The sequence below is a fragment of the Chelmon rostratus genome, chromosome 20 (genome assembly GCF_017976325.1).
Source record: "Chelmon rostratus isolate fCheRos1 chromosome 20, fCheRos1.pri, whole genome shotgun sequence".
Lineage (NCBI taxonomy): Eukaryota > Metazoa > Chordata > Actinopteri > Chaetodontiformes > Chaetodontidae > Chelmon > Chelmon rostratus.
In genome coordinates this window covers 16,551,732-16,576,021 of record NC_055677.1, presented here as the reverse complement: position 1 = coordinate 16,576,021, position 24,290 = coordinate 16,551,732, and the positions used below count along the sequence as shown (strand labels likewise).

General features: G+C 42.5%; 1 protein-coding gene across 7 annotated transcripts; it reads left to right on the top strand.

The window, feature by feature from the left end:
• The first annotated feature begins 3,502 nt into the window (after window positions 1-3,502).
• Window positions 3,503-23,939, top strand: pfkpa (phosphofructokinase, platelet a). Of its 7 annotated transcripts, XM_041960927.1 has the most exons (24): window positions 3,670-3,731; window positions 5,337-5,424; window positions 6,758-6,831; window positions 7,611-7,688; window positions 8,011-8,200; window positions 8,757-8,922; window positions 9,457-9,501; window positions 9,622-9,730; window positions 10,494-10,589; window positions 11,382-11,474; window positions 12,212-12,337; window positions 13,001-13,065; window positions 13,361-13,430; window positions 14,402-14,548; window positions 15,875-15,945; window positions 16,142-16,229; window positions 18,345-18,497; window positions 19,643-19,807; window positions 20,006-20,067; window positions 20,429-20,540; window positions 21,063-21,162; window positions 21,544-21,549; window positions 22,160-22,265; window positions 23,089-23,939. In XM_041960927.1, exons 3-24 carry the CDS (start codon window positions 6,760-6,762, stop codon window positions 23,243-23,245), a joined length of 2,277 nt encoding a protein of 758 aa, XP_041816861.1. In that variant the 5' UTR covers window positions 3,670-3,731; window positions 5,337-5,424; window positions 6,758-6,759; the 3' UTR covers window positions 23,246-23,939. The 7 variants fall into 7 exon arrangements, with proteins under 7 accessions (XP_041816857.1, XP_041816858.1, XP_041816859.1 ...); XM_041960923.1 differs by lacking the exon at window positions 5,337-5,424 and having other exon boundaries at window positions 3,503-3,731; XM_041960924.1 differs by lacking the exons at window positions 5,337-5,424; window positions 18,345-18,497 and adding an exon at window positions 17,079-17,231 and having other exon boundaries at window positions 3,503-3,731.
• Window positions 23,940-24,290: the final 351 nt, after the last annotated feature.

Genomic DNA, 24,290 nt, shown 5'->3' with positions numbered 1-24,290 from the left:
GAAATTTAATGCAATTAAAATATAATACATTCATGGCCACATTCTTGACCTTTCCTCCAGCGCCACCACAAGGTTGAGGTTAAGTCTGAAATATCTGGACAACTGTTAGATAGATTATGAAGTTAATGAGACGTTCATGTTCCCCTTTAGGATGAATTGTGATACCTTCTGTGATCCTTCGACTTTTCATTACAGGCCTGTGAAAACAGTTCCCATCGGCCTCAGCTGTTCTTCATGTTTAAAGCTAGTTAGCAAATGCTAGCATGCAAACATGCTAAACTAACACCTGCTAAACATTAGCATGTTAGCTTTTTCACTGTGGACATGTTAGAAGGCTGACGTCTGCGTTGGTTCATAGCACGTCTGCAGCACAATCCCTGAGCTGCTAGCCTGCCTGCAGACTCTCATTGACTCATCATTAACACGGCACATTTGATTCATTTGTTTACTGCTCAGTCCTCCACATCAATGAATGGGAATGATTGAGAGGCGTCTTCAGCCTGTCAGAAACACCGCTCTTGAAACAATTCATTCAACAGAAACTTTATGGAATGAAAAAGGTCCATTTTAAAGATGAATTTCAGCAGAAAACGCTGCCTATTAGCAATTAGTGTAAACATATTGTTTTGCCTTTCATATACATTGAGGCTTATAAATTCAGAAGTCATTATTAGCTGCCCCACGCTTGACAAAACACATGTGTGATCACATGAGAGCTTTAGCTTTATGTGGAAGGGCTCATCTGTCTATGTTCAATGGGTATTTTATTCTGCCACCAACTGATACAGCAACATGATAATTCAACATAAAAACAGTGAATGAAAATGTTCCATTTGCTTTTATTGATACCCCGTGTGTAGTAGGTCCTTCTTGGAAAAATATATATGTTTTTAGACTAGGAAATATCTTAAAATGAAAAGGGAGGAGTGGGTCCTACATCATCTCATCTTAAGGAGAAGTGCAGAACAAAAACACCTCAGCAATGGCTGCTTAGCAACAATGATGGAGACAAAATAGGTCTTCCACTACATATAGACACAATAGTTCTACTTTAAAATAACAACTTGACAGAAAGGTCAAGGTTTGCTTTTCTTCTGTCCTTTCTGGTGGCTTTCCAACACACCTGTCTCTCAGGACGTCAGTGCAACAGCACAGAAAAGCACTGCCTGTTGAGAGGCAGCCTGTCACAGAGCCGGATGCTTGGCGAGTTTTACCTGCAGGCTACCACGGCGGTACAACTCAGACGTCACGTTTGTACCCTTTGCACCAGGTTGTTTCACAACAGACTATTAAATCTCACAAACAACAGGACCACAGACATGAACACATTCATTTCCCTTCAATGCAGTTTTTCAACCATTCTCTTCCATTACAGCCGTCTAGGATGAAGCTACCAGAGTGTAACAGGCGGAGACAAAGGCTCCGTTTCCTGTGTGAGCCAGCTCTTTAAATCCACAGCTCTATTTACTGTACAGGTACCGTGTGAAAACAGCGCTCATGGCAGCTCGCCAGCCCGTGGAGCTCTCTCTGGGCTCTTTACATCTCTATACAAGAAAGATAACACTGGTGTATCTCACGCTTGTCTGAGTGGTTGGTTTAATTGGAAGCTTAAAAACTCTACCTGTCATTTGCTGTAATGGATTCTTACACTGTACGACAAGCATGTAAACTTGCATGCAGTATGTCGCCGCTGGATGAATTAAACTGAAACACTGTACACACACTGTGTTAACTTACAACCATTTGTCACATTAAAATTTCTTCTGCATGTTGCTTCTTTTGAAGCCGTTCTGATGACATGCCGTACCACAACAAATGACATAATTAAACAGATACAGAGCCTGCCCCTCATGTTATGTGAAGCAAAAAGCTAAAGGCGAAAATTGACGAGTACAGATTAAATGCAAAATGAAGAGGCTTTGCTCGAGTTTCCAGCTGGCAGCGCCATTTCTGCAGTCTCCAGCAAAGCCATCTTCTCAGCAACCCCATGGAGTGAAACCATACGTTTGCTGTAAATGCCTGAGGGGAAGGAGGCTCGCTAATGTAAAGGAAGCAATTCCTTCTCCCAGAAGAAAGAGCTGAAATAAAAGGATGATAATGGAGGACTTACTAGTTGTGATGTGGATTTTTATTATAACAATGCACAAATGTTAGTTTTGGCACAAATAAATTATATTTGGTGACTATGCAATGATTCCATCACACATAAACTACCTCTCAGATGCATACCTGGTCATTCCTGCACAACATACTGCACACATTCATTACTGTGAAATACCAAGGTGACATGTGACAATCCTGATATTCACGATCACTGTTACTGCAGAGCTGAGACGCTCCGACGTGCCTGTCTGACTGATTTCCAGCCATGATTCAGGTAGATATGCTGAATTTATCGTATGTGAAATGTCAGTCTGTGACAGTTATAGCACAGGTGTACTGAACTCCCATTTTTACAAGTTTCATTCTGAGGAAAATGATGATTTAACAGTAAATTTAACTAATGCACCATGAAAGTTATTAAAACTTTATTGAATGTGCAATCCAGTGAATAAAGAATGTGGGAACTGTGTTTAAGACGAGGCAGAAGGAAAAGGACAAGGGGAAAAAACAACCAGAAAACCATGGACAGTGACATACATGTGAGTTAATTTTTGTTAAAATAGTGAGGGAGAGGAGGAAGAATGATGTTGACGATGACGATGGAGTTCATTCTTGGTTAAGTTCTTTGTGCATGTAATTTCTTCTTCTTGACACTTGATGGAGACAAAATCTAAATTGAATACTGATGTCCGAGTTCATTGCATGCTTCTGTTTAGATGTTGAAGGGGTTTTGCAAATTGAGCAGGTTGCTTCAGTAATGTCGTCCTAAGTAAAGGTTGGCGGATTCTCAGGCAATAACCGCAATATAATATATAAAATTTAAAAAGAAAATTATTTTAAACACAAATTTTATGTGCATTCATAGCAACATTATTAATAATAATCTTTTTATATACAGTGGCTCTTTTCTAAACAAAACGACAAGCAAAAAACAGAAGTGAAGGAATCGTGTGCCTTCCATCAGTCCGCTGTGAAAGAGTTAGTGCAGATCATTTATTTACTTTGACAGTATGCATATTTTTGATTTTGTTGCCACTTATTCTCGACATTGCAACACTGTCATGTCAACAACGCAACCCTGCTAATACTGTTTCGGTGTAAAACTATTTAACCTTTGTCAGTGTGCTGTGCAAGCTGCTTCCGATAGTCGTATTTTTAACAGTACCTAAAATGCATTTAGTGAAATAAAGTTGAAGTCTGTTTATCCCTGAACATCATATGTGCATCCTCCTGTCGTCTGCCCCGCCCACATATAATCTATGTTTCTTCCCATTGGCTTAAAATCAAAAGAAGTTTACGTGAACGGAGATCTGGTTGGCTCACGGCAACGTCAATCACCCCCCCTCGTCGTCAGTCTATGCAAGCCGACGAATAGATGCGGAACAGGGACACTGAGAGAGCGGAGCGGTAGCGCATAGGTAGAGGGGGCGGTCGACTGTTGCCCTTCATCATTTTAGCACGATTTTATACTGTGACGGGCCGGTTGTATTATTTTATCGAATTGGACCGGGATATACACTAAACCGCCGTGAAAATGGCGCAGCCAGACAGCAAGAAGATATTTTTTGAGAACCTGTCGGGAGCGGGGAAAGCTATCGCAGTGCTGACGAGCGGAGGGGATGCTCAAGGTAAACTGTCGACTGTCAGTTTCACAGATAGTTATCACTGTGTCGGTGTGAACAGGCCCGCAGAGGGCGAAAACACACGTCCTCTACTGTGTGGTACTGGACTGCTAGGGAAGTGATGAGGCTGTTCTTACCACAGCACACAAAGCACTGCTCAGCAGCTACATGTAGACGAGGTTTTCCTCCTCTTGGGTAAAGCGCATTCTGGCAGGAAGCCCGCCAGTTAGCATGCTAACGTGACATATCCTGCTAACTCGCTAACAGCAGCATCCCTTGTCATTGATTAGATGGCGCGTGTGTCGCAACGCACAGTGAGAGCAGTTCAGCGAGCTGTCAAGGTCGAGACGTGGCATCTTTTCCTACTCACAGACCAGAAACTCTTTGTTCATTTCCCCCCGCGAGTTTATGTTACCATTCAATCAAGTCTCATGGTATTTAACTTTGATGAAGAGGTGGCAGCCACAATCGCACAGGCCACTGCATTGCGGGTTGTATTGGTGGACGTGTGGGCTGATGACAAGCAGAAAGTGGCCAGGAGAGTAGAGACTGCAAACAGCTTTCTTAGCATGCTCACTGTCGGTGAGATGAGACTTGAATATGCGGTTAGCAGTCACAGTGCGGGCCAGGGGTCGGGATGCCTCTATATCCTGTGTACGTGATGAGCTGCATTCTGTCCCAGCCGGCCTTGCGTCACATAGGAAACCCTGGTCATGTGTCCGCCCGCTCGCCTCTTCGTTTAATTAAAACACTAGTTCAACACACCCACTACCACCATGTCAAGCACTAATTATAAGAAGTGCTCTTAGTTCAGCAAAGCTACGTTTATAAGACACAGACCAAGCCAAAGTAGCTGTTCAGTTCAAGCCCTGAGTTTTGACATGCACTTTGAAGGCAGGAACTTGGAGTTATAAGAGCTGCAACAATCAATCGATAAATTGTCAGCTTTTAAATTAATCGCCAATTATTTGGACGATCGGTTAATTGTTTTGAGTAGTTTTCTAAAGAAAAACATTGAGGATGTCATCTTTTGCTTTTGCTCTGATTAATTTTTTTTGTATTGACCAATCAATGATCGAGAAAATAATCAACAGATTAATTGACAATGAAAATAATCATTAGTTGCAGCCCTAAAAGTTATTATTCATTAAATATTAGTAGTACCCAGTAACTAACAGGAATATGTTTTAATAATAAAACAAGTTTCTGGACAAATTACATAGTTTACTGAAGATGTTATGGTATATGTTTTTGGTTAGACAGCTAGTACCATTCTGATAAGTTACACTTTGATCAATTAATAGAATAAACTTAACTAAATCCATCATGAGACTGCTTTTTATGAAATGTTCCTGTACTATGGATAACCACTTATTATCTTATGTAGTTGATGTAATAGTAATAGTCCCTGTTCACAGCAGACATGTTGACTTGTCATAGTAGGAAAAGGGCAGGTGTTACTAATAGCATTGATGTTGTTGATGTTGTTATATTCCTGTTAAGCCTTAACAGTGAACCAGCATGCACAACGCAAACCAAAGCAGCTAAATGGAATTCAGCCATTGTTAATTTATTATTTACCCATCATGTGCTTTTCTGACATGTCAAAAGGTCCTACTGTGAAAAAGGCCAGTGGGAGGTCAACCTGGAGTTGCATTCTCTACTTTCTGCACTTCTCCATCAACAACGAGCAGCACTGGTATTTTCTGCGTGTTAGTTGCCAGCCAAGTTATGTATAATATGGCTCTCCTTGGCTCAACAGAAATGAATCGATGTTTGGTGGGTGGTTTTAGAATTAGAGTTCATGGTTGGCGCACACATGAACACACACAGAAAGACACACATGGAGTTGGCCCCAGAGCAAACCAATGAGCCTGTGGCATGCATGACAGGAGCTGAATGTCGGTGTCAGAGGGCATTGTGTAGCCTTGGCTTAGTCTTTTCACTCACTCTGCACGAAAAAGTGTCAGTCCTACGGAATGAGATGGCCAAACTTTATGACTTTCAGCTTTGATAAAGACATCTAAACTTGACAAGAAACATGAAACATACAGTTCTTGGATAATCTTTAATCTTTCTATGGCTGTCTTTCAATGCCTGAGTCCCTCTTTGTCTGTTTCTCAGTCTCTGAACCTATTCTGTCTTCTCTGACTGTTCATTTGAACAGTTATGTAACGAGACAATAAGTCATGGGCTGTTAACGCTGGACAGCATGGTGAATTGTTGGTCCCTTTCTCCTGCTTGTGGATGCTTTGTTGGTTCCGTGGAGTAAAAAGCACTCATTTCTGAAGGATCTTTACTTCCCAGTATTGTTTAACATACAATATTCACTGTCTTTTCACTTTCACTGCTGTCTTCCACACTGCCCTAACTGCCTAAACCTCTGTGTTGCTTAGTAACAGCACTGCTTGGCTGTCATTGGAGCTGTAGTGTCCACCAGTTTGTGCAGAGAAAGGAAACCCAGCCCTTTCTTCTGTTTATATCTCCTCCAGTCAGCCAAGTTCCTCACTGCCCGCTAAAGCATTATCCATTATTCCCACTGTCACTATTTAAGCTGCCCTGCCATTGACATTCAAGTCACAGAGCTGTACCTTATTGCTTGCTGAGTTCACTTTGGCTAAGCATGAAGTAACTTGGAGGCTGTAGGAGGAGCTGGGAAACCTTTTAGCCAAATATGGCCGTGTGCGATAGTGGGAAGAGATTTTGTCCAATGCCACAGAAAGACAGTATAAACATGGGAAACATGGATAGGCTGCACTTCCACAAACATTAACACACATGGTCTCACACATTCAAGGCACATAAATACTTAAAAAAGATGAAAATATGCAGTTATTTAATGTCACAGATTAAATAAATATCCAAGCAGCAACTTGTGGAACAGCCATGCAGGCTTTTCAGGATTTGCAATGTTTTGCTACAGTTGAAACACACCCTCTTTTGTGCCTGACTGTTTAACCTGCTCATCACTGCAGTGTTGCACAAAGTTTGTTTTATTGTTTACACTTTCGTATTCTTTTGCCCCCCCCCAGGAATGAATGCTGCTGTACGTGCTGTGGTTCGAATGGGATTATATGTGGGAGCAAAAGTTTATTTCATTCATGAGGTGAGCCCATACATTGTGATGATCATTTTTAAGGCCTTTTTGCCACTGTTCGTAGTTTATTTTATCCTATAGCAGTGGGCCTGAAGTAGGAAAACATGACTTGTAGTCACACCATCTCTTTAATATCTGAACATTTTTCTAACCCTAACCCAATTATGACAGAATTTTGCACAAACGTCTAATGGGATAAAATTATGAAGTGATGACATGTGCAATGTGCAAATCTTGTAACTTTTTTTAACAACTTGTGAAAGATATCTGGAGCAGTGAAAAGTATTTTAAATTAACACATAACAGCAGGATCCCGATCTACATTATAGAGCACAGGGATGTTTATTCTCACATAGCAGATGTTAGGAGCTTTGGCGAGGGACGTGCTCTGCTTGCTCATCCTGTGATCTCTGCGCATCTGTGCATGTCATGGACCTCCTCGCTCTGTGTGTCGTTACATAACAGCAGATGCCTGTATGCCTCTAGTATGAAACTCCCCACCCACTCAGGTACCACAGTACTCTGGGTGTTCTGCTACAAACTTCTGCAGGTCCTTGTATAAGGACGGAGCAAGTTTAAACCATCCATCTTAAATTCTTGAGTCTCACAATTACATATTTGTACTGTTCTGTGGTATTGCATTAGGTTGAAATATGTATTTTTTTCTGAACGGTGAAAACCTAATCATGTAGTTCACATGGCTCCATCTGTTAGCCTATTGTTGTTCAGAGTATCTGTTTTGAACTGTATTGCATTCATTTACTAGGAAGCGTCATCTATTTTCTCAGGGATATCAGGGTATGGTGGATGGTGGTGAGAACATAAAAGAAGCCTCATGGGAAAGTGTCTCCAGCATGCTACAAGTGGTGAGTGACTATCATGGGCTGCATTTCATACATCTAATGTAACTAATGTATGAGCTCTAGAAGCTGCTCTGTCATCTGTCGGTTTGTGTTTGAACATTCTAGAATAAATTAACTTTCATAGTTCTCAGACTTTTCATATTGCAGTACTTCAAATAAAAGGTGTGTGTCATCAGCAGTATTTACTCTTGTCAAAGTGGCCCACCTAGCACTATACTGCACCAAGTACACAGAACTGAGGTGCGAAGAGAAGCTGAGTGTCTGAAAGTCACAGGAAAAAGAGTGTATAGTGAGCTGAAGAAGTCTTTACACCTGTCATCATCAGGGCGGGACTGTTATCGGCAGTGCCCGCTGTAAAGAGTTTCGCACCCATGAGGGACGGCTGAAGGCAGCTCACAACCTGGTGCAGCACGGCATCACCAACCTGTGTGTGATCGGTGGAGATGGCAGCCTGACGGGCGCCAACCTCTTCAGGGAGGAGTGGAGTGGGCTGCTGGGGGAGCTGGTGGAGCAAGGTACTGAGGGAGGATGAAGCTCCTCCTTGCTTTAACTGACTCACTCTGTCGACACACTGTAGTCATGCAACGTCCTTCTGTACTGTCTAAATTAGACCACAGTCTGTTAGCTTTTCTGCCCTATTGTTTTTTCCCCATTCTCATTCTGGATGTTACAAAAAACAGTCCGATTTCTATATGAGACCTGTATGAAACACATCTTCATCACCAGCAGATGCTCCTCATTAACACTGACATTATATTTATAAAAGGCACTCAGTTTTGGTTAAAGTGCACTTGCTAAAAAAAACAATCTGTAAACTTGGGATATGTATCTTGACAGTGGAACAGGTGTAGTTCTAAGCTGAATAGGTTTGCATTGTAATCTTTATTTATTTATTTATTTTTTTGAGTAAAGAACTGCTAAGGTCTTTCACTTAGCTCAGCATTTTCCATTGCTCGGCTTGTCATATTTTGACAACAAGCTGAGAGTAACCTGTTTGAATTACTGTAGAAATACACTGGTCAACACAGACAACACCGCAGTGGTTCAACCTTAACTTACCAATCCTTTCAGGCTCAATCGAAGCTGATGCCATTCAGAAGTACTCGGCCCTTCACATCGTGGGGATGGTCGGCTCCATTGATAACGACTTCTGCGGAACTGACATGACAATCGGCACCGACTCTGCTCTGCACAGAATCATCGAGGTGGTGGACGCAATCATGACAACTGCACAGAGGTGAGGGGGAGATAGAGCAGCTGTTTCTTGATTTATATTTATATCTGTATTTTTTTTTTTTGGTAAGGCTCTGAGCAGTAGTGCATGCAAAACTGGTTTTGAAATATGTTATATACTTTGTAATTTCTCTGACCAAACATCCTGTTGCCCTAGCAACAAAATGTCAGTGTAAAAAATGTCTGTATAATTACTTAACACACTCGATTTTTAACAAATTTAAAGTCATGCAGTACTGGAAATGGAATGTCAATGTATCCTGAGGAATCCAAAAAATGTAAAATAAAACACACCCCCTTGTTGACCTGTCAGGCATGTTTCCCACCAGCCATGTCCAAGTATAGGAACAGAAACTATTTCTGACTTTTGCATTTCTACAGTGCAGTTTGAGTTCAAATCGCACACCAAGCATATCACCACATTTAGGCTAATTTCACCTCCGTTCAGATTCACCTTTCAAATGTCTGCTCTTGAATCCATCAGTCTAGCGCTGTATTGCTCCAATGCTGATTCATATTTTCTGTTCTGATCTTTCAGTCACCAGAGAACGTTTGTGTTAGAGGTCATGGGCAGACACTGTGGGTAAGACTGCATTTGATAAACATAATAGCAGATGCAATAACATAATCCCAAAGGCAGACACAGAGACCATTATCACCTCTGTTTATATACACAGTATTCTGTCTGTGTGTCTTGTCTCAGCTACCTGGCCTTGGTGAGCGCCCTGGCTTGTGGGGCAGACTGGGTGTTGATTCCTGAGATGCCCCCAGAGGATGGCTGGGAGGATAAGATGTGTCAAAAACTGTCTGCGGTAACACAATCTTATTTGTTCCCTACAGTAAACCCATATTGTACAAGTGTCTAGATGCAATATAATGTTTCCTCGCTGTCTTGTCGAACATGACAGTGCTGTTGTTATTATTCTGCTCAACTTTTCAGTTTTTCTACAGAGAGTGAATCCAGACTGTTTTTTAATCTGAGAAGGCTGATGTAAAGCAAAGTGTGTAGTCGCAGGCGTCCGGTGTCTCATTGTGTTTTTTCTGCTTTGAAAATATGCCGTTGTGTGATTCAGACCCGCTCCAGGGGCACAAGGCTGAACATAATAATAGTTGCAGAGGGAGCCATTGACAGGCACGGGAAGCCTATAACCTCTAGTTTTGTCAAAGATGTGAGTACCTGAGTGTAAGGAAAGGGGAAGCCAGAAGCATGGAGACCAGACTGATGGAAATCAGTCTTCTGAGCCACAAATATTCTGTATTAGTGTTTTCTCAGTTTGTCTGCCATGATCATTTGCATCAGAATATTTAACAGAATGTTAATGTGAGTGGAAAAACGATCCATCTCGCTCCTGATAATGTAATCACGATGCCGCATGCTCGGGCCACAAAAATGCTGGCAAGGTCGGCAGGATATCGCTGATTACAAAGTGCAAACGCAATCTTTCATTATGGAAGAATCTGTCCCCGGCTCCCCGGCTGTTGTTGTCATCTGGCCCCCGTGCTTCTGAAAGACCATGTCACAGCCAAAGTCTGAGTTTTTCTGTCATGTTGTTTCTCCACCACCCCTCCTTATAGAACCGAGCAGGGATGAAAAGGCTGAATATCATAATTGTAGCCGAAGGGGCGATTGATCGTAGCAACATGCCCATTACCACTGACTATATCAAGAATGTAAGTACAGAGTTTGTGTAAAAGTGTGGCAAGTTCCAGCTTCGACTGCCTCCTGTATGATCTCTACTACTGTACTGCTGCCCTGGTGTGGCTTTGACTCTGTTGCTGTGTTTCTGGAGTGCTCTGTCAGGCACAATCTGTAGTTTGGTAAGATGGCTTTCACCATGTTCTACTACTGCTGTAAAACAGATACCCTCACTAAACCTCACATCAGGACATTTGCAAAATCAAATGTCATTTATTCATAACTGCCTCACATAGTCGTGTGCACTGTTTTTTTTCTAGAATATGTTTTGACACTTTCACACAGTAAAGTTGCTCACAGAGAGTATCACTGTATGCCGTGACCCTGCACTAACTGTTCCTTATTTGAAGACAAACATGTGAAGCATTTTGTTTTCTTGTAAAGTACCCGGGTGTCACCAGTTAATTTAGCACTTCCTGCTTGGGGTCTTCTGTGGTGTTCAGTATAAGCTAAGAGCTCCCTGCTAACATGACTGAAAAATTAGAATGGCTTGCTTGTGCTTTGCTGTTTCCCCTTCTCTTCAGCTTTTCTACTCTCTTTGTCCTTCGGTGTGTGACGTGTCTGTCCTTGTATGTATGCACTGTTGCACATAAAGTTGTTTCACACTATAGTTCTATTGCAGACATATTTTCACATTTAGCTGTTTTACTAACATGCATGAGACACATTTAGGATCCATTTGTTCAATATGTATTGTTTACCATTAGAGAAATAGCAAAATATGTTGCCACAATATTTGCTAAGACCTGTGCGTTATAACCTCCTAGCTTGTTGTCAAATGCTTGGGCTTCGACACGCGAGTGACAATCCTGGGGCACGTGCAGAGAGGAGGGACCCCTTCTGCTTTTGACCGCATTCTGGTAGGTCCACCACTTTTTGATAATTGATGAATGAATTTGGTCATTTTCCAAGCAAAATAACAAACATTTGCTGGATGCAGCTTCTCAAATATCAGGATTTGATGCTTTTCTTTGTCACATAATAGTAAACTGAATATATTTGGGTTGTGGACTGTCGGTCGAATAAAACATGCTGTTTATACTTTATACGGGCCTATTTCCCTATTTTAATCTATCAATCGAAAAAATATTCATTAGTTGCCCCTCAAATAGGAAAAAAATCGGATTATATGCTGATTTTATAACCCATAGCATTGTCATGTGATTGATCTGTGTTGCTTTGACTACATGTTATACCTTTTACTCAATGCAGCATTTCTAATGGAAATTCTCCGCAAAAATGTGCACATAGATTCGCTATGTGCTCTATTTGAGGTATTTTGGTAGGAATAGTCCACTCGTTCAGAGCATTTCCTGTTAATAGCCCCAGGTTTTAGGTTAAGCACATTAACAGATTTGTGGCTCAGCATGTGAAGCACTGCATCACAGACAGTGTGTGTGAGTGTGTGTGACAGATCTCTCCATGTTTACGACAGGCCAACTACAAACTGAAGCAGAGAAAAAGATGATGTGGAGAATTTACTCCAATTTTGTGTCCAGTGTGTAAAAGAAATCACTCTGTGTCGGTAAAGAAACCAAGTGTACAGCAGAAACCAACAGTGCGGATGTGATGCAGTTTTTTCTGTTTGCCCACACAGGCCAGTCGTATGGGTGTGGAGGCTGTCCTTGCCCTTCTGGAAACCACAGCCAACACGCCAGCCTGCGTGGTCTCTCTGTGTGGCAACCAATCGGTGCGCCTGCCTCTGATGGAGTGTGTACAGATGGTAGGCACTGGACGGGGCTGGAAACAGGCCAAGACTGCAACACATTCAATACACACACACATACTCAACGCACCAAGTTGAAGAGAGGGGGAAACTGCAAAGCACATACAAACACAAACACTGGGAAATGAATCCACTGGACGCAGAGAGGCAGAGTCAATGTGAATTAGATAAAGGAGCATTAGTAGAAATGACAAACAGCACAGCCTATTGGGCCTGGAGTGCCACTAATGTTCACAAGAGAGCTGATTGTTTGACAGGCAGTTGTGTCTGGTTAATGATTATCTAAAGCATTTGGCAGTGTTGGCAATGACTGCCTTCATGCTGGTGATGTAATAGCAAGCCATCTCCATAGAAACACACACAAGAAAAGCTTTATTGTTCTGTTACAGGTCAAAACAAGGTTACATAGTAGTAATGTTTTGGCTGGAACAGATGATGGCATGTTTACTCTTGCATTGTTTGCTCTCTTTACTCCAGAAAGGCAGCTTGTCTTACATGCAGCAATTGACACATCAAAGAATTATAGTACGAATGCCTACAGATATTTAATCTTAGCTGGTATAAAAGAAATACAGTGCCTCTGCTTGTGTGCATACAGGATGTACAGTGCATGAAATATTACTGAATTCAAGCAGTGAAAATACTCCCTCTTTCCCTCAGACTCAAGAGGTCCAGAAGGCCATGGACGAGAAACGGTTTGAGGAGGCAGTAAAGCTTCGGGGCAGGTATGACTGACGGCCCGCTGGGACCAATCCGATATACTGTGTCACAGACTTCACTTCACTCAAGATCAAGAGCATCAGTTTGATGTTGCTTACTGGAGACAGGTGTAGTAGGGAAAGTGGATCATGGTGCTATTTTAGAACACCACCAGCCTGTTGTTCATACACAGGGTACAGTCGACCATGAGTTGGAAAATATGATTATGCAGATAATTAAAATAGCCTTATGTCGTGCATTTTCATGTTCATGAAAATGTACCGCAGCATTGTTTTAATGACACTCCACGTTTTACTGCAGGAGTTTTGAAAACAACCTGAAGACATACAAACTGCTGGCTCATCGTAAACCAGAATCCGAACTGCCAACTGTAAGTCACCTCACGACATCTTGACATTCCCGCCGGGGACTTTTCACAGTGACAGTGCTGTCAGCTTTGTTCGCTCAGAGTTGTTTTTTATTTCACACATACAGCAGCAGTGCTCACCATGGCTGAAGTGCAGGTTGTTTTTTAGAGAGCCGAGTTGGCCTCCCCAAGGTGCTTAATTTTTTATTACACAGTCCTGAGGATTTGCCTACAAATAATGACTCAGCTACTGCAGTCATGATGCAGCGTGCTGCTGCTATTTTCAGACGGATCCTTGGCTCACAATCTGAGCGAAGTGTTCCTGTTAATGTGTGGTTGTGGTTTAGCCAAATTGAATGAATTAATGTGAGTATTGCTCTGAAAACAGGTGCATTATAGCGTTTTTATTATGCTGGCATCCATTAGCTGTGGTGTCAGTTTTTAATGCTGTTAAGTGGAAAATAAGGTGACTTGTAATTGTGGTGACCAGTTAATAATAAGCAGTTTTTACCTGCTTGCTGTTTTGCTTTTATTTGCTGTGTAGCCTGTAATTATAGTGAAAGGCTTCACACGAGGCCCAGGTGGCTCAGTGCTGCTCGGTTGTGCAGTTATATCAGATGACACCTGGCTCCCCGCTGAGGGATGACTTGTTCAACCCTGCCAGGAGCTGTGGCTGCCTGCTGCTGTGACTCCAAAGGAGTCAGTTCAGACCGAAGATCAGTGAAGCGTAGAGGCAGCGTGGCAGACTTGCATGCTGTGGAGCTCGCCTCAGGGTTTGGCTCCCCTCTGCATCTGTGATAATGACCACTGTAGGCCCAGCAGCATGTAGCCGAGAGCAGACCAGAAACCGCTTATTGATTCACTCTGCAGAGCTTGATCAACAACTGCAGCATTCTCTCTCTATGGTGTGTGTGGCAATTAACAATTAAAATTGTGGTTGATATCCATTTTTCTGTGTGTTTTATGTCAACTATGCCCATTTTATGGCCCCTCAGAGCAACTTCAATGTGGCAGTGTTGAATGTTGGTGCCCCTGCAGCGGGCATGAATGCTGCCGTCCGTTCAGCCGTCAGGGTGGGCATCTCTGAGGGCCACAAGATGTTTGCTGTCAGTGATGGCTTTGAGGGATTATGCAAAGGACAGGTGGGTACTATAGCGCACATATACTGGTACGTGTCCTGTTACTATTGCATGTAAACAAGAGCTGACAATGAATATTTGAAATTCTAACTTATTACATTACATTGTTTTATTGTTTATTTTGTCATATGTAGGTGCATAGATCTTTGTTAATGTTTAAGATGTTCATGTTGAAATAATATATAAGTAGTATGTCTCTCGTATTGGTTTTCCTTCTTTTGGACATGCATGTGCAAGAATAGATATTCAAATGAATCGAACCTATGTGGTGTTTTTAGAGGGAATAGTCATTTTTGGCCAGTTGTGACAGCCCTATGCACCACATTGCATTCTTGAAGGAAAATCATTGCACTGGGGAGATTTCATGTTATAAATTTAAGGTTACTAAAATGTTGTGTGAACTGTTTTAATCATGCTTTCCTCAATAACTCCTGGCGAGTCAGACAGTACACAATCACTGTTCGCTCCCTGACTGAAGAATAATCAGGGAAACCCTGGGGATAATCTGTCCAGATTAATGTAAACCAATTTACCACACCGACTGTCCCTCCTCTACCCTGCTCAGCCAAAGTTGATGCAGTACCACAACAAACCGATAGAGAGCAACAGACTGTAAAACACTGCTTCAGTGTACTCGACCATGTTCCTCACCTGATCTAACTGTGGAGCAAGTCTTTTTTGAATTTTGAAAGAAAGGTAAAAGTGGGCAACCTGATATCTGAGTCTCTAGTGAAGCCTGTTTTATGTGCTGTAATTTGAGAAATGTTTTCCTGCTCCATGACCAGTAAAACTGGTTTCACACTCCTCTCTCCTGTTCTCCTCTGACCTTTTCCTGGTGCAACACCTTAAATCCGGTCAGTCCATAGTAGTCAAAGGACAGCACTTAACAAACCTTGACCATTTATCTTTAGTCTAAATGTGTCTAATGTGACTGCTTAGTTAAACACTCTGTGTGTGCTCTAGCCAGTTGAAATCAGGCTGTGCCAACTGACCCTATCAAGATTACACCAGCAGGAGTACTAAACTTATATACTTGAGTGGTGTAGGACCCTCTGCTACACGCCTCTGTGTTTTCACTGCTCCAGTTCCTTTGTTAGATATAAGAGAGTGTGTCCAGGAAATTAACAATCCCTGCACCAAGACCCCAGGAGGATGTGTCAGAGGTTGTGGGTGTATTAAGGTGTGTGGTAAATCGACCAAAAGCAGCATATAAACAATCGTAGGTATAGGATTCATAGATATAAATGATAAAGGAAGGAAAGATTTAAAACGTGATGGAGTGCTCCAGTAATATATTTAAGATTGCATGTGTTGTTGTCCTCCCCTCAGATTAAGGAGATTAAATGGGCTGATGTGGGAGGCTGGACGGGACAGGGTGGATCTCTGTTAGGAACCAAAAGGTAAAGTTTTGATCCCTTATCTCTAATTTACCAGCAACTGTTCTGCATTAAAGCTGGGATCCCTAATGGTTTGGTAATGATTCAGTCATCCCTTGGAGCGGTGGAGTGACTGTAAACATTACTATCTCATAAATGTGTGCATCGTGTTTTACAAATAACAACACTGTTCTTTCCCTTCCTTCCTTCCTTTCTTCAGAACACTTCCTGCAAAGCATGTTGACAAAATTGCTGAACAGATGCGAAAGCACAACATTAATGCTCTGCTAATTGTTGGTGGATTTGAGGTATGTTTAAAACGCTTTCCTCCCTGCTAGCTAATTTTGCTAATTAGGCTACATTCTCATCTTTGATTTCCATAAGACTTTTAGCTCTTCTAATTCATGGCTAATGCTATATTTCATGTTTAGGAACAGTCAGAGAATAACAAAAGTTCCATTTTGCTCATATATTGCTAAAGTATTACAAAATATATTGTCACAAGTCCATATGTACAGTGTATAATAGTCAACACTGTAATGTTGATCCCTTCCATCAGACTTATCCCATTTTATGTCAGCACACCATCATATGGCTCCATGCATAATCATGCACATAATCATGCTTCAGAGTCATTCCTGCCAAAACCTGGAATAGCATAAAGTTAGTTCACTTTTGTTTTTTACTACTTTGGATATATTCGTAGAGAGAAAGTAGGATTCTTAATTTGAAGACATTTGAATTAGAGAACTAAAAAGTGAAGCAACACAGTAAGTGAAATAAAAATAATGTGATGATTTGGTTTTTGTTGGAAACAGAGAACACCTGCTATTTTCCAGCCATTTCACGCACTCCCGTTTAGATGCTCACCAGCTTTATTTTCCTGTGATGTATGCAAGGAAATGAGTGTGTGTGTGTGTGTGTGTGTGTGTGCGCGCGCGTGTGTGTGTGTGCGTGTGTGTGTGAGGTAATGTTTAGAGTATGTGGAGTGGTACCTGTCTGTTTCGCTGCTGTCCGTTGTGATAGACCTGGCTCCTCCCCTTGGCACCCTCCACTTTTGTCTGTCCTTTCCTTGTGGCAAGTAGCACCTCTCAACCAACCCAACCTGCCAAAGTTCCACCCCTGCAGACTCTAAAGCCCTTGGCTCTGCCCTGCAGGCCTTCCTGTCACTGCTGGAATTGTTAACGGCGCGCGGGAAATATGACGAGTTCTGTGTGCCCATGGTCATGGTCCCAGCCACTGTCTCCAACAATGTGCCGGGCTCAGACCTCAGCATTGGCGCTGACACGGCTCTGAACGCCATCACTACTGTAAGTGATGGGGCTGGCAGCCAGAATAGCTCATCTCAGCAACACGCAGACAGATACAAAAACACACATGCAAGCAGAGAAACACTGAAACACGCTTTTGCTCACATAGCCAGCTGGCCAGCCAATAATGTTTCAAGAAGGGGGAAGTCGCTCTCTCAGTCATTTTACCAGTCATTCAACATATCTCCCAGCCTGCCAATGAATGATTTGAAGGACATTTGGAATAAAAATTAACAGTAAAACATCAGAAATTCAGCCAAAATTGACAGACAAATTGAGCCACGTCTGTACTGTGAGGAAAGACTGGTAAATGGAAAACCACGTTACAGAGCAGCGCCCCTCCCTTCCCTATCAGGTAAGTGAGCGGCAACATGGAGGCATGCTGTGAGGTGCACGAGTGTCGTGACCGCCATGTTTGCTCTGCCTGCCCTTCTCCCTGACTGTGTGTTTGTGTCATCCCACGTCATTAACAATAAGATGAGTGGCTAACAGCTACAGAGCACAAACTAACACCTGGCAGTGCAGGTAACACGCATTGTATTGCGTGTTTCTGCTTAAATTGATGAATGAAGCTCCTACATTAACTTCATCCTATGTAAGACTAAGGAAAACATCTCTGAGCCTGAGTCTCAGCTGTGCCCCCATCTTCTTCATTCCTCCTCCTCCTCCTGTGTGTGCAGACTCGGTCGGTGCTCGTCTTGCCTGCGAATAACCTTCCACAGCAGATGTGGCCGTGTCGTGAGGTTGTCCTATGCAGCGTCACTGCATTGAGCTGCTAAGGCTCACAAACACACAGATCTCTGTCCCGACTCTTCCTCTTTCTTCCCTCTGTTCTATCTGTACCATCATCTTTCCTTCTGCGTTTTGTGTTGCCCTCTGTTTCTCCATCATTGTCCTTTCCTCCTTTCATTCTCCTCATTTCCCCTCTCCTCCATCTCTGTTCACACCTCTGTCCTCCCGTCCTTTCTGCCAAAGGGAAGCCATTGGCTGCTATCACACGGAAAGAGCCGGAATGGCAGGGTACGCTCTAGCAAACCTGAGAGAGACCCACCTCTCTCTCTCAGTGGCCGGCCTTCTGTGGCTCTAATGCGTTTTCATGTACTGCCGCTTTAGGCGTTTGAGAGTCTGCTGCAGCTGTATGAGGCTCGCGCTACCTATGAGGAGTTTTGCATCCCGATGTGTATGCTGCCTGCCACCATAAGTAACAATGTACCAGGCACAGATCTAAGTATCGGGGCAGACACGGCCCTCAATGCCATCGTGGAGGTAAGACAGTCGAACCGCCGCCGGCACAACTATGAGCGCTTTGTTTAAGATGCTAATGCAAAGAGGATGAAAATGTCACAATATAAGGAATCAGTGGAGTTTATGGTCCAGTGCTTATACTCAACAAATTCTCAGGTTCCAAAAACCGACATGCAGTGAAGTGTTGCATGGGTATTTGCTGCAGTTCTGTTGATTTCTGTAGTCATGAACATGATCTTAACCTAACTTTAGTCCCAACTCAAAGCTCACCCTGACTGTAGTTTTAACATTAACCTCAGGTAGAAGACTAACCCAGTGAATACCTGCACAGTTTTAAAGGGGCACTCCACAGATTTTACACATCAAGTTGGTCATGAGTAGTACGACTCAGACTGTGAAATCATTTTCACAAAAAAACTGATTTCAAACGGCAGACGTGAGGTTTTAGAGACATGGGCATATAGAGGGCAATTAAGATGAAAGATGCTATCAGGTTGCCTATGGGAATTGTAAGACCCAGTGCTTTTGGAGCTTGACCCACAATAGGGACTAAAGGTCTTAAAATCTTGGCCTCTGTTGACCAGATTTTGACCATTCTGTCTCTTGTGAGTCCTCCAACTTCATGAGGTACAATGCTAAATCACATAAATGCCCCTTTAACACTGTTGTGGTGTCTGAAGCTCTGGACTTTTTACTGACGTTACAGTCACCTGATGTTCTGCTGATTATCAGCATTGGACTGTCAAAATAAAATTGTACTGCCAGATCAAGTAGGAAAGAGGTTTTCCTCTCTAAATATGATTGTGACCAAGTGTATACCATTTAAACTGTAAGTGATTTCTGCAGTTTACCGTTTGATGTGCTCTCTCATCCTTGTGCAGGACTCCAGTCTAACTGGTGAAAGGCCTGAATCTGCCTGAATTGTTTAAACGTAGCAAGAAATAAGCATGCTGGCCTTGAGAAGAGTGTTTTGTTGTTTTTCAATGTGGAATGTATTATTCTGGCAGCATATGACCTCTAATCATCACACTTCTAATCTTGTTTGGATTGACACTTAAATATGTTAAACATAACATTTAACTGGAGATATCACAGAAACACTGTTTCATACTGCTTATGTGTAACACACAGAGTACTGACATTGTGAGCCTGTATGCATGTGTCAGACTTGTGACCGCATCAAGCAGTCGGCCAGTGGGACAAAGAGACGCGTGTTCATCATTGAGACCATGGGAGGCTACTGTGGCTATCTGGCCAGCGTGGGAGGCCTGGCTGCTGGAGCTGATGCTGCCTACATCTACGAGGAGCCATTTGACATCAGAGACCTGCAGGTAACACGTGAGATTTTTGGGCCGTACGACATGTAGCACGATTCCTTCCCCAACTCTCTGTTTTAATCATGCAGTCCCCAACACGTCATCTCTCCCTTCATCCACTAGAGGGCATTCATGCTTAATTCAGGGACGGCCTCTGAGGCACAATTCCATCTACTGATCAAAATGACTCACATTCGCTATTTGTCCCCACAGGCCAATGTGGAACATTTGACAGAGAAAATGAAGACCAGCATTCAAAGAGGACTGGTCCTCAGGTAACTTAATGACTGCATAGATTACCCCAGTCCACACATCCACAGTAGCTTTTTAGGGATGCAACCCGCAGTGATTATGTAATGGGGAAAAGAATTCAGGCACCTAACTGGTGTGCTGCTGGTGCAGTGCTCGTGATCCAGTATTTCCAGCCCTCAGTCTTTGATTTTAAGATGCTTGTGTAGTAAACAGTTCCAGTGCTGATGTCATCAGTTTAACAGCTGACATTTTACAGTGCTGCTCCCCTTTTGATGTCACTAAAACATGAAGTCAGTGAGGAAAGAAACTGATAATACTATAATAAGCATCTGTTTTCTTTTACTGTGTGTGTGTGTGTGTGTGTGTGTGTGTGTGTGTGTGTAGGAATGAGAACTGTAATGAAAACTACACAACAGATTTTATCTACCAGCTGTACTCTGAAGAGGGGAAGGGAGTGTTTGACTCCCGGAAGAATGTGCTGGGACACATGCAGCAGGTGGGCACGGCTCATCATTTCATACAGACGAAGCAAGATTTTGTAAACAATTTTCTATATTTGTTACCACAAATACCAACATCTCCCATTTCACACGGATGGGCTTTGTTGTATTCTGGCTTTGTGTGTCTTGAGATTAGCGCAGATAAAACTGGATCAAACAAAACTTTGATGATCCCCAAAGGGGAAATTGGTTTGTATCTGAAGCAAGTAATGGATTACAGAGAAGGAGTCTTAAACATTTAATAACAACTACATACCTTTAAATATGGACAAATACGATTGGTGGGTGTCCTGGTGGCTCTGACCTTGAATCCGGTCAGTGCAAGCGATACGGAGATGAATGCAAAACACTAAAATATTACGACATACAGTCTGAAACAAATGAGAGAAATGATTCAACCAGGATTGAGTCAGGCACCGCAAAAAGAGAGAAAAGGTGAAATTTCATGCACAGCATAATTTTGCCAAACTGCTGTTCTGTGTTAAAAAAGATGCGGTCCATCTTGATTCTTTTGAAAGGGAGGAGCACCGTCTCCGTTTGACCGTAACTTTGGGACCAAGATCTCTGCCAAGGCGATGCAGTGGATCACCAAGAAGCTGGTGGAGACCTTCAGACAGGGTAAGGTTAATGTCCCACTTCTGCATCAGTGAAATGACCCGTGGTAGCCGATCCTCCCTCCCTGCAGAGGCGTGACCATTGTGAAGCAGACCTTTACCTAGATCTGTCATGGAGTCGCTCTGACATTCTGATGTATTTTCATCCTCTCAAAGGAAATTATTTATTGATCATTTACATTCATCAGCATAACAGTTTAATGAGAAATTGACTTGAACGTGCGTAGACTTTTTGACGAATTACACTAACAACTGTGAGTGATGAGCACCTCTGAGTAATAGTTTGTCTTAAAACCACACTGCGTTTGTATAAAGGCTACAATTAAAGTTAAAACTAAAGTTTGTTTTTTTTTTGTCTATTTCCTGTACACATGGATGACATAAGACGAAGGTAAATCGTTTTTTGTTTTTTTTTTAAATGCTGGCTCCATGACCATCTACATCCTTATATTTAGCTCCATGTCCATGTCTGCCTTTTCCACTACTCTGCCATATTATCGATCCACACAGCCTGTCTAGGCACTTGTGGGGCATAGCTATGATGTGTCCATGCCTTACAAATGCATTAGCAGCCACCATGCTTCACCATCTCCAGTTCATGAGTCATCTGAAACGGTTGGATTGGAAATCTGTGAGCATGGGCTGAATGAATAACCCACACATTTCTTTTTTCCGCTTTGCCCCACATTTCTTTGTGTGTCTGTAGCGCTTTATGTTGCTTTTATAAGTGATGGTTTCTGTATCATCACCTCTTAGTGTTTTTATTTTTTTAGATTTTCTGTTTGTATCAGTTCCATCGCCCCATTGTAGTCCTCCTGCAGATCAGTACAACGTTTACTTCAAGTTAGCTAGAAAGAGTCACCATCCTGCTATTCACTACAACCTCCCACACCCTCTGCCAAATATCTGCTCTGTGCTGCTGTATGTTTGCAACCTGCAAAAATGACAGCTAAAGTGGATTCCTGTGTTCCCACCTCTGACTCCACGGTGTTTCCCTGCAGGCCGAGTGTTTGCTAACAGTGAGGACTCCTGCTGTCTGCTGGGGATGCGTCGCAGGGCTCTGGTCTTCCAGCCTGTTGTACAACTCAAAGATGAGACTGACTTTGTGTACGTATCACGCTACTATACTTTTACTACAATTCTACACATGAAGATCAGTTAACTCAGCACAGGACGTACTAGTTAGCCTATAGAAACAGCCCGAGAGAAAGACATGGTCATTTAGAAGGCAGGGACGGTCGCTTGACACCATGTTGAGTTGCATTATGGGAAATGTAGGTCCAAGCAATTTGGAGCTCGACCCCTATTGAGAACTAAAAAGCTGCATATCTCAGTTTCTGCTCCATTGAGTTTGACCATTCTTTTTTAATCTGTCTCTTGTGAGTTCCCCCGTCTTTACCCCGTTAACATGCACAGGACTGCTGACAGCAGCCTAAAACTGTGTAATCCACATTAATGCCGAGCACACTAGATTTGATTAGATCAGACTCGAATGAATTCTGCGGGTAAATTGGCAGTTACAGTTTAGCAGATACAGTTAAGAATAAGCCAGTTAGTGAGTGCTTAAGATGATAAAATTGATAAGAAACAAAGAAATAACCACACTAGCAGTTCTGCTTTTCTAATTGTTCTCAGCGTTCATGCTGGCTCACCAAACTAATGTGGCTAAAATGAACCGTGAAAATGAGTGATGCTAAATATTCCTATATTTATGTAAGAACTGATCTATCATCAGAAATACCAGTTTTATCATTCAGAGTCACTCTTGCGTCGCACACCCATGTGGTCCAGATAGGAATTGATCTTTTCACTGCTCCCCATTCATTTGAACAAATTAGATTTCAGAGCATTATAATGAAGACATTTGTGTAAGTGTGTAAAAGAAAAGAAGCTGTAAGCACAGTGCTGAGGTTTCCTCGTCCGTCTGCAGTCACAGGATCCCTAAGGAGCAGTGGTGGCTGAAGCTGCGTCCTCTGATGAAGATCCTGGCTAAGTACAAGACGAGCTACGACGTCTCAGACGCCGGACAGCTGGAGCACGTCGTACGCAACCGGCCTAGAGAGTCGGACGCCTCCGTAGCCATGTGAAGGCCAGTACATGCGGTGGCCTGTTAAACTGTGTGTGAGACTGAGCGTTTGTGAGGAGTCAGTCCTTGTGTTGTAAGAGCTCCACTGACAACGTCAACAGCCGTCTCTGTTTGGCCACATTGTTAATTTTTGTCTGTCATTTCCTTCAGTGTCACTCCTCTTTCTTTCGTCTTGACAAAATCACAAACTTTAAGCTAGCCTCTGCAGTGATTCTAATATCAAACGCACACTTACTCTCGCACACACACAGCTGCCCTGCCATGCATCTGCGTGTCCTTGTCGCCCTGGATGTTAAGTGTCACCATTGTTTTTAAATTGCACTTTCTCTGTCTGCAGTTGCTTTGGCAGCCTCTGAGCCCAGAGCTGCACGAGGACAGAATAGACACTGCATCTGCCGTAAAAACCAGTGTGTGTATCTGCCTAGAACCAGTGTGAGGTTCAGCATATTTATGTGAGACTGATGCAATACAGTTCTACTGCTGCAAGTCAAGAAGAGAACTGCGTGCTGTGCTTTACACTGAAACTAATATTTATCTTTTTAACATTGTTTATTTTGCTTGTAAACATGGATATATTATTAACTGTAGGCACTGCTGTACTAAGTAGCTGTCTGTCATATTGCACCAACAAGTTAGATGTGTAAGAGACTCATGTTTCCCACGGAATAAAAATCAGACTTGAGAAGTGTACCCCATTGATTAGTGTTGCTGGATTTATTTATTTATTTAGCACCTTAACATCCACTTTTCATGTTTTATTTCCCTTTGAGTCACTTTAAAGTTGGAAAAATCACTACTATTTTGCTCTGTCTGACAGTATTATATATATTCTTTATAGCATCATTCAGCTCTTCATTGAAGCTGTTTGATGTTAACACTGAGTGAAACATTCAAACCCAAGTCTCCACATTTTTATGGCAGCAGCCTTCTATCTAATTGCAATACTCTAGACGTCTTGTGCGTCATTTCATACACATTTTCCAAAGATTCAGCCTTCAGATATTTACTATCTATGGAAGCTTTTGGATCCTCACCAGGATTTAAAA

What these genes read in the sequence shown, in the direction of transcription:
- pfkpa (XM_041960923.1), top strand. Translation starts at nt 3,638, where the DNA reads ATGGCGCAGCCAGACAGCAAGAAGATATTTTTTGAGAACCTGTCGGGA. An exon ending in AAGTTTATTTCATTCATGAG is followed by an intron (nt 6,832 to 7,610) that starts GTGAGCCCATAC and finishes CTATTTTCTCAG; the next exon opens with GGATATCAGGGTATGGTGGA. An exon ending in CCACTGACTATATCAAGAAT is followed by an intron (nt 10,590 to 11,381) that starts GTAAGTACAGAG and finishes ATAACCTCCTAG; the next exon opens with CTTGTTGTCAAATGCTTGGG.